The sequence below is a fragment of the Natator depressus genome, chromosome 23, assembly GCF_965152275.1.
Source record: "Natator depressus isolate rNatDep1 chromosome 23, rNatDep2.hap1, whole genome shotgun sequence".
Lineage (NCBI taxonomy): Eukaryota > Metazoa > Chordata > Testudines > Cheloniidae > Natator > Natator depressus.
In genome coordinates, this window is record NC_134256.1 from 1,363,390 (window position 1) to 1,376,981 (window position 13,592).

The 13,592-nt window shown below is 58.3% G+C and overlaps 1 protein-coding gene across 3 annotated transcripts in view; it reads left to right on the plus strand.

Annotated features, from left to right (window-relative positions):
* SIPA1L3 (signal induced proliferation associated 1 like 3) overlaps positions 1-13,592 on the plus strand; it is an 83,548-nt gene that overhangs the window by 43,150 nt on the left and 26,806 nt on the right. For all 3 annotated transcript variants that reach the window (XM_074937731.1, XM_074937730.1, XM_074937732.1), the window contains 7 exons: positions 4,961-6,762; positions 7,770-7,900; positions 9,511-9,699; positions 10,093-10,267; positions 10,446-10,549; positions 11,526-11,683; positions 12,274-12,850. In XM_074937731.1, the coding sequence (XP_074793832.1) occupies positions 5,289-6,762; positions 7,770-7,900; positions 9,511-9,699; positions 10,093-10,267; positions 10,446-10,549; positions 11,526-11,683; positions 12,274-12,850 (2,808 nt within the window). In that variant the 5' untranslated portion in view covers positions 4,961-5,288. The remainder of the gene's footprint in view (positions 1-4,960; positions 6,763-7,769; positions 7,901-9,510; positions 9,700-10,092; positions 10,268-10,445; positions 10,550-11,525; positions 11,684-12,273; positions 12,851-13,592) is intronic.

Consider the following 13,592-nt stretch of genomic DNA (forward strand, 5'->3'; position numbering starts at 1 on the left):
CCCTTGTCTCAGAGAGGTGTGGAGCAACCAGCCCAGTTTGGGAAACATGGTCCTCTTAGACGAGCAGGCACTTAGGTATGTCTACACTGCAACTCGGCTGGTGGAGCTGCTTCATTCCAGTGTAGAGGCTGGGAGTGGAGCCCCTGGGACCCTCCCACCTTGCAGGGTCCTAGAGCCTGGCCTCCAGCACAAGCCAGAACATCTACTCTGCAAATAAACAGCCCTTAGCCCGAGTCGGGTGGCGTGGGCCAGCTGCGGGTTTGTAATTGCAGTGTAGACCCACTTGTACAGACCCGATCCCTGCTAAGGGGTCGCTGAGACACCGAGAAATGGCCACTTTTACCAAAGAAAGGGAGAGTGCTGCCATTTCAGTGCTGAGAAACTGACAACTTGGGCACTCCAGATCATTGCAGTGGTGCGCGCTTCCCCATGGCTGCCTGAGCCATCGCTCACCTGGAGCCCCCCTGGGACCCCCGTGCCGGGCAATACTCTGAGATGCAGCCATCAATCTTCTTTCACTTGGGGTCCTTCAAGAGGCTCCGTCGAGCTGCCGTCCTGCCCCTAGAGATCCTTTCTTGGTCCTGCTGATTCTCGGCCTTCCTGGGCTTGGAGAAGTTATGAGGTGGAGGAGATCTACCCGTATTTCTCCATGTTCTTCTCCTTCTGGGTTCTGCCCATGTTGCTGCAGCAAAGCGTGCCTGGGAGTGAATTGTGATCATCCGGTCGTCTCTAGGAATGCTGGAGCACTTCCCGAGGGGCGCGGAGACTTGAAATCTCTCTGTCTCAGCCGCTAGTTCTCGGGCTGGATGGGGCATCTCTGGCTTGCCCTGTGCAGGAGGTCAGACTATGTTACTGTAATGCTCCCGTCTCGCTTGAAACTCTGTGGGCCTGATTCCCTCTAGTCCTGCACCGTGAGCACTTGCTTGTGCCTGCGTTGCGCTCGCCTGGTTCCACTTTGCAATCCCTTCACACTGGAGTAAACGACGGCACCAGGTGTAGGGCAAGGGAGAAGTGGCGCCTAAGAAACTGTATTGTGTGCTGTATGGTGCCTAGCCCAACGGCCCTGATCCCTGATTGAGGCCCCTGGTGTCACTGGGGTGAGGGTGTGTGTGCGGGGGGAGGGGGTTGGACAGTGACTCTGCCACCTTCTGTCTGATCAAATCTGTACATCAGAGCACTCTCCTCACCTTATCTGGGTACTTGCATTCACTGCCACTTCCTTATCCAGCGCCTGCTTTCAGGCTTCAGTATGAAAAACCTCTCCGTGGAGGTTAACAGCTCTCCAGTCTTAGTCTCCAGCAGAGCCTGGCAGTCTGTTTGGCATCTGATTTCCATTGCTGAGGGTGGTTTAGGGCTCCTGCCCTTCTGTGTATCTAAGTGGCTGACCTATTTCTTCCTTTCTATCAGAGAAGGCTGAAAGGCAGGTTCTCTGCTCTTTTCTTGAAGCTGCTGACGGAAAAGAGAAGCATCCAGGAACTTGTAAGATGCCAAGCAGCTGCCCTGGCCCCTGAAATAGATGTCTCCTCTCCCCCAGCTGCGTGAAAGTGAAACAGAGGCACTTTCCCTGTGCTTTGTGGTGAAGGGAGGCTGGAGCTGTTTAAAATGTGGGTTCCTGGGGCATCCTTCCTCCAGGGTTTCTGTGGTTGGAGTGGCTTCTTTGCTCAGCGGCTCTGCAGATGATTCTGGGAGGTTGATAAAGCAAGAATTTCCTCTGGTAGTATATCCTGTCTCCAGCCTCCCATCTGCCTTGTCGATCCAGTCTGCAGCCTCCAGCTCTTTTACAGTTGTGGGGGGCCAGCCCCATTGTAACTGAGTGGGGCAGGGTTTGTAAGGGAAAGGGACGGGCGGCAGTGGTATCTAAAAGGACTTTTGTGCAAAGAGCCTGTCACGGAGTCCCCGGGCGATGCTCTGGAACTGCTCCCCATGAAGCCAGTCAGGACTCTGGGGAAGTCTCCTTTCTGTGAGCAGCCTGTCTGCAGGACACACAGCTCATGCAGCTTCCACCTTCCTCGGAGCATTCAGCATCCTCTGCCCCTCCATGCGCTTCCCACAGCGAGTCCGCCCAGGCGGGGTCTTAAGGAAGCCAGAGGGTCCTGCCCCCCAACTCCGCAGTCAGACGGGGCTCTCAGCCAGCCAGTAAAACAGAAGCTTTATTAGACGACAGGAACATGGTCTAACACAGAGCTTGTAGGTGCAGAGAACAGGACCCCTCAGCCGGGTCCATTTTGGGGGGCAGGGAGCCAGACAACCAAGTCTGCCCTTCACTCCATGTCCCCAGCCAGCCCCAAACCAACTCCCCCTCCAGCCCCTCCTCCTCTGGGCTTCGTCCCTTTCCCGGGCCAGGAGGTCACCGGATTCCTTTGTTCTCCAACCCTTTAGCTCTCACCTTGCAGGGGGGAAGGGCCCAGGCCATCAGTTGCCAGGAAACAGGGTGTCGGCCATTCTCTGTGTCCAGACCCCTGCACACACCTGCCCTCTAGGGCTCTGCAATGATCATACACCCTTACCCCACCCCCTAGAGACTTAAGAACTGCCTAGGGGAAACTGAGGCACCCCCACAATATTCAGAGGAAACATTAAGAACAGTCCTGCTTTGTCGCAGAGCCTGTTTGGAACCAGTGGGCCGGGGACGACTTCTCCTAGCCTGGCTAAAATCACCATTGGGGTTTCTGGTGTTCCTCTCCTCGGATTTATACATTGCCCCAGCACGGTGCCCACTCGGTAACGCTCTCGCTCCCAGGCCCCCGGGTTTGAGTCTGTTCTGGTTAGGTTATTACCCCTGCCCTGCACAGCACTCGGATAATTGCTCAATGCCTACTGGGAGGAGGCAGCGTGGGTTCTGCTCCCAGCTGGGTGACCTGTGGCAAGTTACTCCCCCTCTCTGCAGCTCTGTGTGGAGGGGAAGTGTCTTGTCTGTGAGCTCTTCAGGGCAGGGCCTGCCTCTCTTTGTGGCTGTACAGTGGCTATCATGACGGGGCGGCACCACACAGCACCCTGCTCTGGCGCCATGGGACTGCTGTGTGCGACCATAGGACAGGCAAGAGATTCTCTGCAAATCACTTGGTGTCGAAGAAGGGCCAGTTGGGAACGGTGCTGTGCTATATTTTTGTTATACAGAAAAATGTCCACGTTCAGTGGCCTTGCTCTGCAAACACTGACGGAGCCGACTGGTTGAAATCCTCTGCTCTGCTTGAGCTCAGAATGGAAGTGTCATGCGATCCCTGGAGCATCCCTTTGTCTTGTTCAGGTGGAGGTCTGTACAGTGCTAGGTAGCCGAAGTTATGGGAGGCACCAGCAATCCAATGGGCCGCACTCTGCAGCTGTAGACAGAAGATCCAACTGGTATTTCAGAAAACATTCGGGGGGTGGGGAGAAAAAGACAGGGCCCCTGAGAATTCACGTTCACAGTCCTCGGTTGTTTTCTAGCCAGCGAGATCCTTTGCCCACCTTCCACAGACGTGGGAGCTGTTCCAGCTGCAGTATTGGATGCGGTTACTAGTCATCTTAAATGTTGTTGCCATATAAAGATGGGTCAAATGATTAATTTCGCTGTCCGGATAACAGCCTGGTCCAAACGCGGTGAAAATTCTGAACACAATTCTCAGACACACAGCTGAACCCGATAGGTCAGGGAAGAGTCAGCCCGGCTTTTATAAAGTGAAATCCCGCCTCACCAACGTGTTCGAATTCTTTCAGGGAATCCGCAAACATGTGGCCAAGGTGGGATCCAGTGGCTCGTGTTCTTGGCCTTTCCGAAAGCCTGACAAGGTCCCTCACCAAAGGCTCTTAGGGAAACTAAACAGTCATGGGGGAAGAGGGAAGTCCTCTCATGTTTAGTCTGCTCCGTGGTCTCTGTTTGGCTCGGGCTGGCCGGGCCAATAGCGGCCTCCTTTCCCTTTTGGTGCCTGGGCACATTCAGTCTGAACTCGGGGCTTTCCTTGCTTTTGTGGGTTTAAATCCATTTCATGCTGCAGCTGTCACTCAGTTTCCTCTGGCTTAGATGATACCTGCAGCACTACCCAGTCAAGATGTTTTAACCCTGGGGAAAGGTCTGAACGGCTTTTACCTGAGGAGGGAAGGTTGTTCGGGGGAAATGTGACAGGTGGAGCCGGAGTGGGGACTGAACTGTTATCAGTCAGCCAAGTGGGCAAAGCAACCTTCCTGGAACTCACGGGGAATCTCCAGTTAGCTGTTATCAGTTCAGAGCATGTGATACACAGGTGTGCATTTCAGTGGCACTCGTTCTTTGCAGCCTCAGGACAGTCACCACCTCTGCGTCTCACATGAGTTACGCTTGGTGCACTGCTTTAAATACACAAACTTCCGATCAGGACGAAACTAGGAACTCAACCTGCAACGGTTTTACGTGCAGCCTAAGAAACCGGTGCCTGCAACTACTGCCTGGTCTAGCAGCCGTCAGTCCTACGCCTGGCCGGCACGTCTGCTTTGTCCCCAAACCCGCACCCGCGTCGCTCCCTGTGGCAGTCACACAGAAGGGGGCTGGACTTGGAATTAAAGCTCGAGCCGGTCAGAATGCAGGGTTCCAGTTTGTGGGAAATTGGCAGGGGTGGGGGTTAATTGGGTTTTATTCCAAATCGAAAGACCTGGGTGTCAGGCCGCTGGGCAGCGTGCACGGCAGGCTGCCCCAGACCCTGGAAAACCCAGCCCCCTAGCAATCCAGGGAGCATAAGGCACTGGTTGTGGGTTCAATCCCCACTTCTGCTGCAGACTCCCTGGGTGACCTTGGGCAAGTTCCTGGCCCTCAGATCTCCCCTGTGAAATGGGGAGGAGTCGGTCGCTGTCTGCCTGATGGGGCTCTGGGCGGTACCATGAATAGTAGCGGAGGCGGAGAGAAGCAAGGCCATTTGTAGAGCAGCTGTGAGTAGCATTGCAAAGAACTCTCAAGCTCAATCCTTCTCCATCGTTTTGCTAATGTTTCCCTTTACTCTCCCTGCTTTAGGAGGCCTGGGAAATGGTACTGCACCCGCCTGGCCTGCGTCTGGAACGGTCGTCCCCGGAGCAGCACCAGCTGGGAGCAAGGGCTGAGCAGTGACTTTCCCCTCGGACCAAATCCAATCTGTTGCCTCCCGATAAAAGGCTGCAGGCTCCCAGGGAGCGAGGATGGCAGCATGGGACGAGCAGGCAGAAAGTCGTAACGCTGGCTCTGGCAAGCCTTTGCCTTTCCATTCTGCCCTGGCTGCACCCAGCAATGGCTGAGGGGCCGGTCTCACACCGGAGATGAGTGGACCTTTCCCCCTGGAAGTAGGGTTTAGCGCTGAGCTTGGACTATGACATCCTATCGACCCATTCCACATGCAAGTGTGGATGTTGGCGGACCAGTGCTGAAGGGGAGTGACGGTCTGGCTGGCACGCGGGGGGATTACTTCTCGCCAGGCTTCTGGGCGCAGAATGGTGGCACCTCGCAGCCAGCTGGGGACAGTCTGCCTGGGCCACGGCCCACCACCACCACGCCTGCCATGCCAAAGATGGGCGTGCGCGCCAGGATTGCCGACTGGCCCCCAAAGAGAGAGACACTGAAGGATCCGGCCGCTCCAAGCCCCACGAGGGACATGGAAGCTTCGACGGGCATCAGCAGGACTTTTCTTTCACCCAAGGGCTTTCAGAATGGGCAGCAGCCGCCTCCCACCAGCCTGGGCTCCTCAGGGCTCAGGGGCTTGCACCGGCTCTCCAGGAGGAGATCCAAGGACGTGGAGTTCCAGGAGGGTTGGCCCCGATCGCCTGGCAGGGCTTTCGTCCCGCTGCGCAACAGGAGTAACAGCGAGATCACCCTCAGCGAGTGTGATTTGGAAGAGGCCCTCGAGCCCCGTGGGGCCAAGCTGGGGAGCGGCCTGCCCCTCTTCCGCGAGTACGGCAGCACCTCCTCCATAGACGTGCAGGGCGTCTCGGAACAGAGCTTGTTCAACATGCTCAGTGAGCTCCGCGGCGAGAAGCCGGCCCAGCGACGCCTGCCGCCCGAGAAGCCGAGCGACCTGCTGCTGGCCAACACCAGCACAGCCTCCAGCCTGCAAGCGGCTGGCAGCGCCCAGGCGGACGTGAGGAACGGCCTGGGGCTCCCCCCTGAGGACTCCCCCATTCCTCCGAAGGAGAAGCCCCGCAAGAAGGGCCCCAAGGGGGAGGCAGGAGGCGACTCCATCTTCAAGAAGCTGCGGAGCAGCCGGAGCGATGGGGAGCCCGGGAGGGCCTTGGCGGAGCCGGAGGAGGGTGGCAAGGCCTGGGTCTGCCAGAAGAGCTTCGCTCACTACGACGTGCAGAGCCTGCTCTTCAACCTCAACCAGGTGGCAGCCACCCGAGTGGTGGTGGCGCAGCGGCGGAATACCACGACGGGCGCCTCAGCCGCCTCTGCCGTCTCGGCTGCCCTCTCCCGGGCCTACGGCCTGGGGGAGCTGGACCCGGCCTTCGCCAGCACCGAAGACCTCAACGACAAGGAGAGCCTGGAGCACGACCTCGGGGATAACAACAGCAACGACCTGCTGCTCAGCTGCCCCCACTTCCGCAACGAGGTGGGCGGCATGTGTGAGCGCACCGTCAGCTTCTCCAGGGCGTCGGCTGGCTCCCCCGGCGGGGCTGCGGGCGAGGGGGGCTTCCTGGAGCCCTCCCTCAACGCCTACTGCACCAATGCCAGCATCTCCGTGCTGGAGGTCCCCAGGGAGCTGCAGAGGAGCCCCAGCAGGCTCGCACGCTACAATGTGGAGCACGTCGACCTGGGGGCCCGCTACTACCAGCTCTATTTCCATGGCAAAGGTAACGCTCGGGCAGTCGCCTCCAGCCCTGCAAAGCTGCGGTGTCCTGCCGCTCGTCCCAGCCACTGTAGTTCGGCTCCCCCAGGTCAGGTAACGTCTGCGTTACCAGACTGGCTCTGGCCAGCCCAGCCTCTTGTCTCCCAACAGAGGCCAGCACCAACGGGAAGTGCTAGAGACCCCGTAGTGATGGGATTGCCTGCCCCCCTGAGAAGGGGTCTTCCGAACCCTCACTAGTTAAAGGCTTGTCTGTGTCCCAAAGCAAGAGGGTTTAATACCCTCTCCCAGGCCTGGGCTGCTAAAGCCTTGCTCTGGGCATTCTTTGTAACTATATCGATACCCAAGCCGGAGCCCTGCTACATTTTTTGGTCTCAGTGATACATGTGGCAATGAGTTCCGCATGCTAATTGTGTAGAGAAAGTCACTTCCTGTATCAGCCTTCAGTGTTCTGCCTTGTGTTGTCACACACGAGGGGTGAACAGCTCTGTCTGATCACCTTGGGGCTGAAATGTTGCCGGGTTTGTCATTGTGACTCTGTGCCCACAGCCTGGCTTATTATTGTAGGGTGGCTCCCAAGGAGTCTGTTGGAGTGTCTAATGTGGGGCTGGGCTGATGGAATTTTGTTTAGTGGGGGGCTGGTGGTTTGGGGCTTTTATAACAATAACCTGCAGGGGCGGATGGGTGTGTGCATATCTCCTAGGGTAGCTCATGGTCAGGGCAGATTTTGGTTCTACTGAGTTTGTCGGTGCCAGCGCTGAGCATTGCACCAGAACTAGGATGTCCCTCGTGGCACGTACAAAGGTTTATATTCCTGAGTGCTCCAAAACTAGCTTCCATATACGAGTGCGCAGTGCCAGGGCTCCCTAACAACTAGCTCCACTCTGACGGGCCCATTGCTCTCTGCTGAGGGCACGTCAGTGACTCATGTCTCCAGGATGCCGTTCACTCGACCAGCCCCTCTGCCCGGTGCCTGCTCCTGTTCTCTGGCAAGGCACCTCCTTGCTTTTTCAGAGCATTCCAACTACTTTGGCGTGGATGAGAAGCTGGGACCAGTGGCTGTGAGCATCAGGAGAGAGAAGTTGGAGGATCATAAAGACCACGGGCCCCAGTACCAGTACAGGATTATCTTCCGGACCAGCGAGGTACGTCATCTCGTCCGGGGCGGCCACGGCTGCCGTCCTCCTCCAGAGAGTGCCTGCGTGTCTGTATTCTGGATCTAGGGGGACTTTGGAAACCACCTCTGTCCGAGGGCCCCCCAGCCTCGGCCTGTGGGGCACAAGCAGGGTTCTGGTACGCTGTGGCGCTGACCTTCCCAGTCAGGTTCAATCAGCTGTCAGGAGTGTGGCTCCAGGGTCCCTCCCTGCAGGGGTTGGGCAGGCAGCAGGGCTTGAACCGGGGACCCTGCTCTGAGCTAGAGGACCGGGCCTGGACTCAGCAGAGCACGTCTACAAGCTGCGTGAGTGCTTGGCTGCAAGTGGGCTAGGGAGCTGCCTGCTGGTGCCCTGCAGGGCGGGCGGGGAGGTTTTCCCCCGAGCACTGTGGTCCTAGGGCTAGAGTGGGGGCGCTCGGACTCTGGGACCTGGTTACTGCAGTGTGCATGCCAGAGCCCTGGGTTCGAGCCCGGGTTGGAAACCCTGGGCTTACATGCCCTTAGAGAGACTTTAGAACAGCCCTTGAAATCCGATTGGCCCCCAGCAGAGGGCGCCGTGGCTTGCCATCGGCGTGACAAGCAGCCTGCTGGCAGCTGCAGCCGGAACAGGCCACAAGTTTCAGTGCTCTCCGGCGAGCCTGGTGACCAGCCCTGCCTCCGTGCTCCTGCCGGGGCGGGCGTCCGGCGGCGCCACGAGCCGGGGTCTCAGTGCTGACGCTGCGGGCTCCCGTTCCTGGTGCTCTCCTGGTCTGGCCTCTGCAATAGCAGGTGCTGAGGGCCCCGCGGTAGGCAAAGGGGCTGGCCTGGTGACTCGTCCCAGGCCAGGAGTGCGGCTCGAATGAAGAGCCAGGTACACCTGCAGTCGGCGCAAGGGACAGGGCGGTTCCTGAGATTCACCACCTTCCCACCAGGCAGGCAGAGTGCTGGAGGAGATCCCAAAGAAGGGTTGCACTGTTTTATCTGTACTTGTAAAAGAAGGGGGGCTCCATGGTGAAGGGGTTTGGCTGGAACCCAGGAGAGACACCCTGTCTGACCTCGGGCACGACTGGATCTCTGTGGGCCTGTTTCCCCCAGTCTGCGAGATGGGGGTGAGGATCCTTCCTTTCTCCCAGTTTGTGCCTGTTTTGTCTATTCAGACTGGGAGCTCTCTGAGTCGGGGACTTCCGCAGTCAGGGGCTGTGCAGTGCCCAGTGCAACAGGGCCCCGGCCTTGGTTGGGGTCTGGGCAGCGCCTGGCGCAGTTGGGGGCTTACAGGTTGGGGGCTTACCTCTGTACAAGTCTGCCGAATGCTGACACTTGGCTTTATTTTTACATTGGCTTGTATGTTTGGAGACCTTACCATTGCCCTGGTTACTGAGTCTAGAAAGCACGGTGTATTTTCTTAAGAGAAGCTCATCCCTGCAGGTTTGTGAAGACCCTCGCTGGTGTGCCCGACCTCCCTAAGCAAAGCCATCTCATTCTTAGTTCTCTAAGCAGGATTTCCGTGGCAAGCTCATGGCTGAAGTGGATGACGTCCTGTGCCAGGAGGTCTGCCCGGAGACATGCCGGTTCCCAGAGAACAGGATTGTAACTCCTCTCCCCACTTCTATGTGTTTGGTGCAGCTCGTGACCCTGCGAGGCTCCATCCTGGAGGACGCGACTCCCACCACCACCAAGCATGGGACGGTGCGTGGCCTCCCCCTGAAGGATGTGCTGGAGTATGTGGTCCCCGAGCTGAACATCCACTGTCTGCGGCTTGCCATGAACACACCGAAAGTCACAGAGCAGCTCCTGAAACTCGATGAGCAGGGGGTGAGTCGCGTGCAGCAGATGGGCAGTGCTGAGCTGTGCTTCGTGCCCTCTGGGGGTCCTGCTGTCAGCTGCGGGAGACCTGCTGCAAATCTGGGAACGGGGATGAGGGGCTGGCTCGGGGATCAGCATTGAGCTCGGCTAGAAGAGGGGCATAGCTTGCGGCCATTCGCAGCCAGTCTGCAAAGGCAGAAAGCTGATCTCAGAGCAGAGCTAGGCACTGGGGTTCCATCCTCTTTGTGATGGGACTCATGCTTCTAAGTCACCTAGGCCCCTTTGAGCGCTCCATCCTCTGGGCTGGGCTGCGCTCGGCCAGGCGTGGCACCCTGCTGGTGGGAGGGGTGGGAGATTGGTGACAGAGCAGGCAGCATCTCACGCCCCTTCCCACTCGCGCAGCTCTGCAGGAAACACAAGGTGGGGATCCTGTACTGCAAAGCACGCCAGAGCTCAGAGGAGGAGATGTACAATAATGAGGAGGCCGGGCCAGCCTTCGAAGAGTTCCTCTCCCTCATCGGGGAGAAGGTCTGTCTGAAAGCCTTCAGCAAGTACGCTGCCCAGTTGGACACAAAGAGTAAGTCCCAGTGCGTGCGGCAAGGGGTCTACGGGCAGGGGGCATCGGTGCCCGTGGCTGCAGAGCGTGTGCGGAGCTTGCCGGCACAGCGTACCTCTGTGCGTGTGCTGTGTCAGCACGCTGAGCGCGTCAGCCAGCTCTCCCCTCACGGAGTCTGTTCTCTTACTCTGCTTCGCAGCCGACTCCACTGGCACCCACTCTCTGTACACCACGTATCAGGACTACGAGATCATGTTCCACGTCTCCACCATGCTCCCCTACACACTCAACAACCGGCAGCAGGTAAACAGCCCTTCAGCTGGCAGAGCCCAGGGTACTGGAGAGCTTGCGGGGCTCTGGCATGCCACACAATGGCTGGAGGTGGCGCTGTTCTGATGACCAGTGTCGGCATTCCCCTCACTTCCTAGGCAAATGTGTTTTCAGACTTCCCGGGTTCGGCTTCTCAGGCAGCGTGGGATGTCCAGGGTGGTCTGGGTGCGGGTCCTGTAGATGAGTAAGGAAGGAGAAAGTGTCCGTGCTCTGTTGCACACACTCCAGTGGATTCATCCTCTCATGCTCCGGGAGGGAAGCAGTGCTGTCGTCTCCACTGGACGCACTGCTGGGAGCTGACGCACAGCCAGACTGAATGACTTGGCCACAGTCATAGTCCGTGGCAGAGCTGGGAAGAGAACCTGGGTCTCCTGCCCACTGGCCCATCCCTCCTCTGGGCTGGGCTGGGCTGGGGGCAAATAGCAGCTGGGCTCCTGACAGTCTGGGTTTGTAATCGGAGCTAGACGCCAGACTGCCAGGAACTGGCCTGAGAGTCTCGATACCCTTCCCTGTCTGCAAAGGAGCCGTGCCATGGGCACAGAGAGCTCAGATAGAGAGCAGTCTGCTGGGCTCCCCACAAAGCTAGCAGTGATTGTGGCTCTGTCCCATCACTGACTGGCATTGCAGAGTCCTTCCACGTGCTCTGGTGGGGAGAACACAGCAATGTGGTGCCCGCTGGTTTGGGAGGTGAAGGGCGATCCCGCTCTCCCTGCAGCTGCCAGCAGCCCAGGCTCTCCAAATGGGATTCGCTTTAACATTTCAAATCTTGTGGCTACGTCTCTGTGCTGGGTCAGGCCCGGTTTTCCTGCCCGCTTCTCCTCTCGCCATCTGACCGGACGGCGAGGTCCCCCGGAGCCTTTGTCATCTGCCTCGCCCGTGTTTGCTCGTTAATGCTGTCTTTGTGCGGCACCCGGGGCACTAACACGTGTGTGTGTTCTTACCTTGGTAGCTACTCAGGAAGCGGCACATAGGAAACGACATAGTCACAATCATCTTCCAGGAGCCTGGAGCGTTGCCTTTCACCCCCCAGAATATCCGCTCACACTTCCAGCATGTCTTTATTATTGTCAGAGTCCACAGCCCTTGCACTGATAACGTTTGCTATAGGTAAGCCTCACCTGCTGCTAACCCACCGTTAGCTTTTAGACACCTGGCTCGCGGCTGCCAGCTCGGGTTCTGTGTCACCGCCCGCGCCCCTTGGCTTTCTGCACCGGGATGGTGCTGTCTGCTCTTCTGCTCAACTGGCCGCAGGGGCTGGGGTGGAAGGATGCCTGTTTGCACTGGCGAGGCTCTGACCTGAGGTCTCGGGCTATGTTGGCACTGTGTGGGAGCGAACATGACTGAATGCTCCAGGCAGTCACTGGGTGGGGGAGGTGTGGGTGGCTTGAGTTAATGTTTCTCCTGCCGTTCTGCTCTGGGAACAGAGGCTTTCTGATGCCAGCTCCGTGAATCGCTCGAAGAAGACTGGGGCTACGGGAGCTGGTGCCTTACTTGGAGGCGCCTTTCAGGGGCCTGAGTTTCAGCTGGGGTTGAGCACCTGCCCTCCGAAAGGCGCCTTCCTTCGGGCGCACAGAAACCCCTAGCCAGTTTTGCACAGCTAGCCCTATCCGGGAAGACACACGATGTGTCCTGAAGCTGCTGCGCTAGCAGGAGACAGCTCTTCTAAGTGGTTTTTCTCCTCCCCTTCGTTTCCTAAGCGTGGCTGTGACCAGATCCAAAGATGCTCCCCCCTTCGGCCCCCCCATCCCCAGCGGCGTCACCTTCCGCAAGTCTGACATCTTTAGAGACTTCTTACTGGCCAAGGTGATCAATGCTGAGAATGCCGCACACAAGTCTGACAAGTTCCACACCATGGCGACGCGCACCAGGCAGGAGTACCTGAAGGACCTGGCAGAGAACTGTGTCACTAACACGCCCATCGACTCCACGGGGAAATTCAACTTGATCTCCCTGACTTCCAAGAAGAAGGAGAAGACGAAGGCGCGTGTGGGGGCGGAGCAGTACAGTAGCGGGGCCATCGCTTGGCGCGTCTCAGCCCAGGACTTTGCTCAGGGGGTGGAGATCGAGTGCATCTTGGCCATCTCCAACGAGTTCATCGTCCTGCTGGACCTCGCCACCAAGGAGGTGGTGTTCAACTGCTTCTGCAGGGATGTGATCGGCTGGACTCCTGACCCCAGCACCCTCCGGATCTTCTACGGCAGAGGGGACCATGTCTCCATCCAGGCCGCGGACAGCAGCCCCGAGGACATCAAGGAGATAGTGCAGCGACTCAAGGTAGGAGCAAAGCTGGCTGGTGTATTAGTGTCACGCCCGGGGGCCCCATTGCGCAGAGAGCCTCCGCTCTTAATTGATGAGACCGACGAAAGGAGTGAGAGGGGAGGTAGGCTGTCCAAGTTGACACACACCAGATCAGTGGCGCAGCTCGGGAGAGAACCCAGGAGTCCTGGCTCCCAGCCCCCCTGCTCCTACCCACCAGACCCCACTCCCCTCCTAGAGCCGGGGATGGAACCCAGGCGTCCCGGCTGCCTGCTAGTCAAACTGCCTCCTCAGTGGTGTGGGCAGAATGTTTTCAGCTGCCAGTGGGTGTGGTGGGGTCACACATGGGCCCATGTCGCTGCGGGATTCCAAGTGACTGTCTCGGGCCCCTGTCTCCTCGTTCGTATTCATTCGCCCACTGTGTGCAGACCCCGTTTCCTGGGCAGTGAGCAGCAGCTGATCCAGGCACAGTCAGCCCAGGGTCAGGCCATCTGCCTGGGACTTCATCTCCATGGGCCTGATTCCTCTCTCCAACATCTTGGGGTGCGAGGGGGAGCCCAGCAGGCCCCCTGCTGGCAGGCAGAGGTGAAATGAACAGGAGCCCAGCATAGGGGAGCACCCTGTGCACAGAATGCCGGCTGCGAGCGCTGCAGGACATGGGTTTGCACACGCCGTGTTAGAGGGGCTACCCACAACCAGCTGATCTCCATGAAGCAACCAGCAGCAAAGTGGTGGCCTGGTTCCCAGGGGTGCTAGCTGT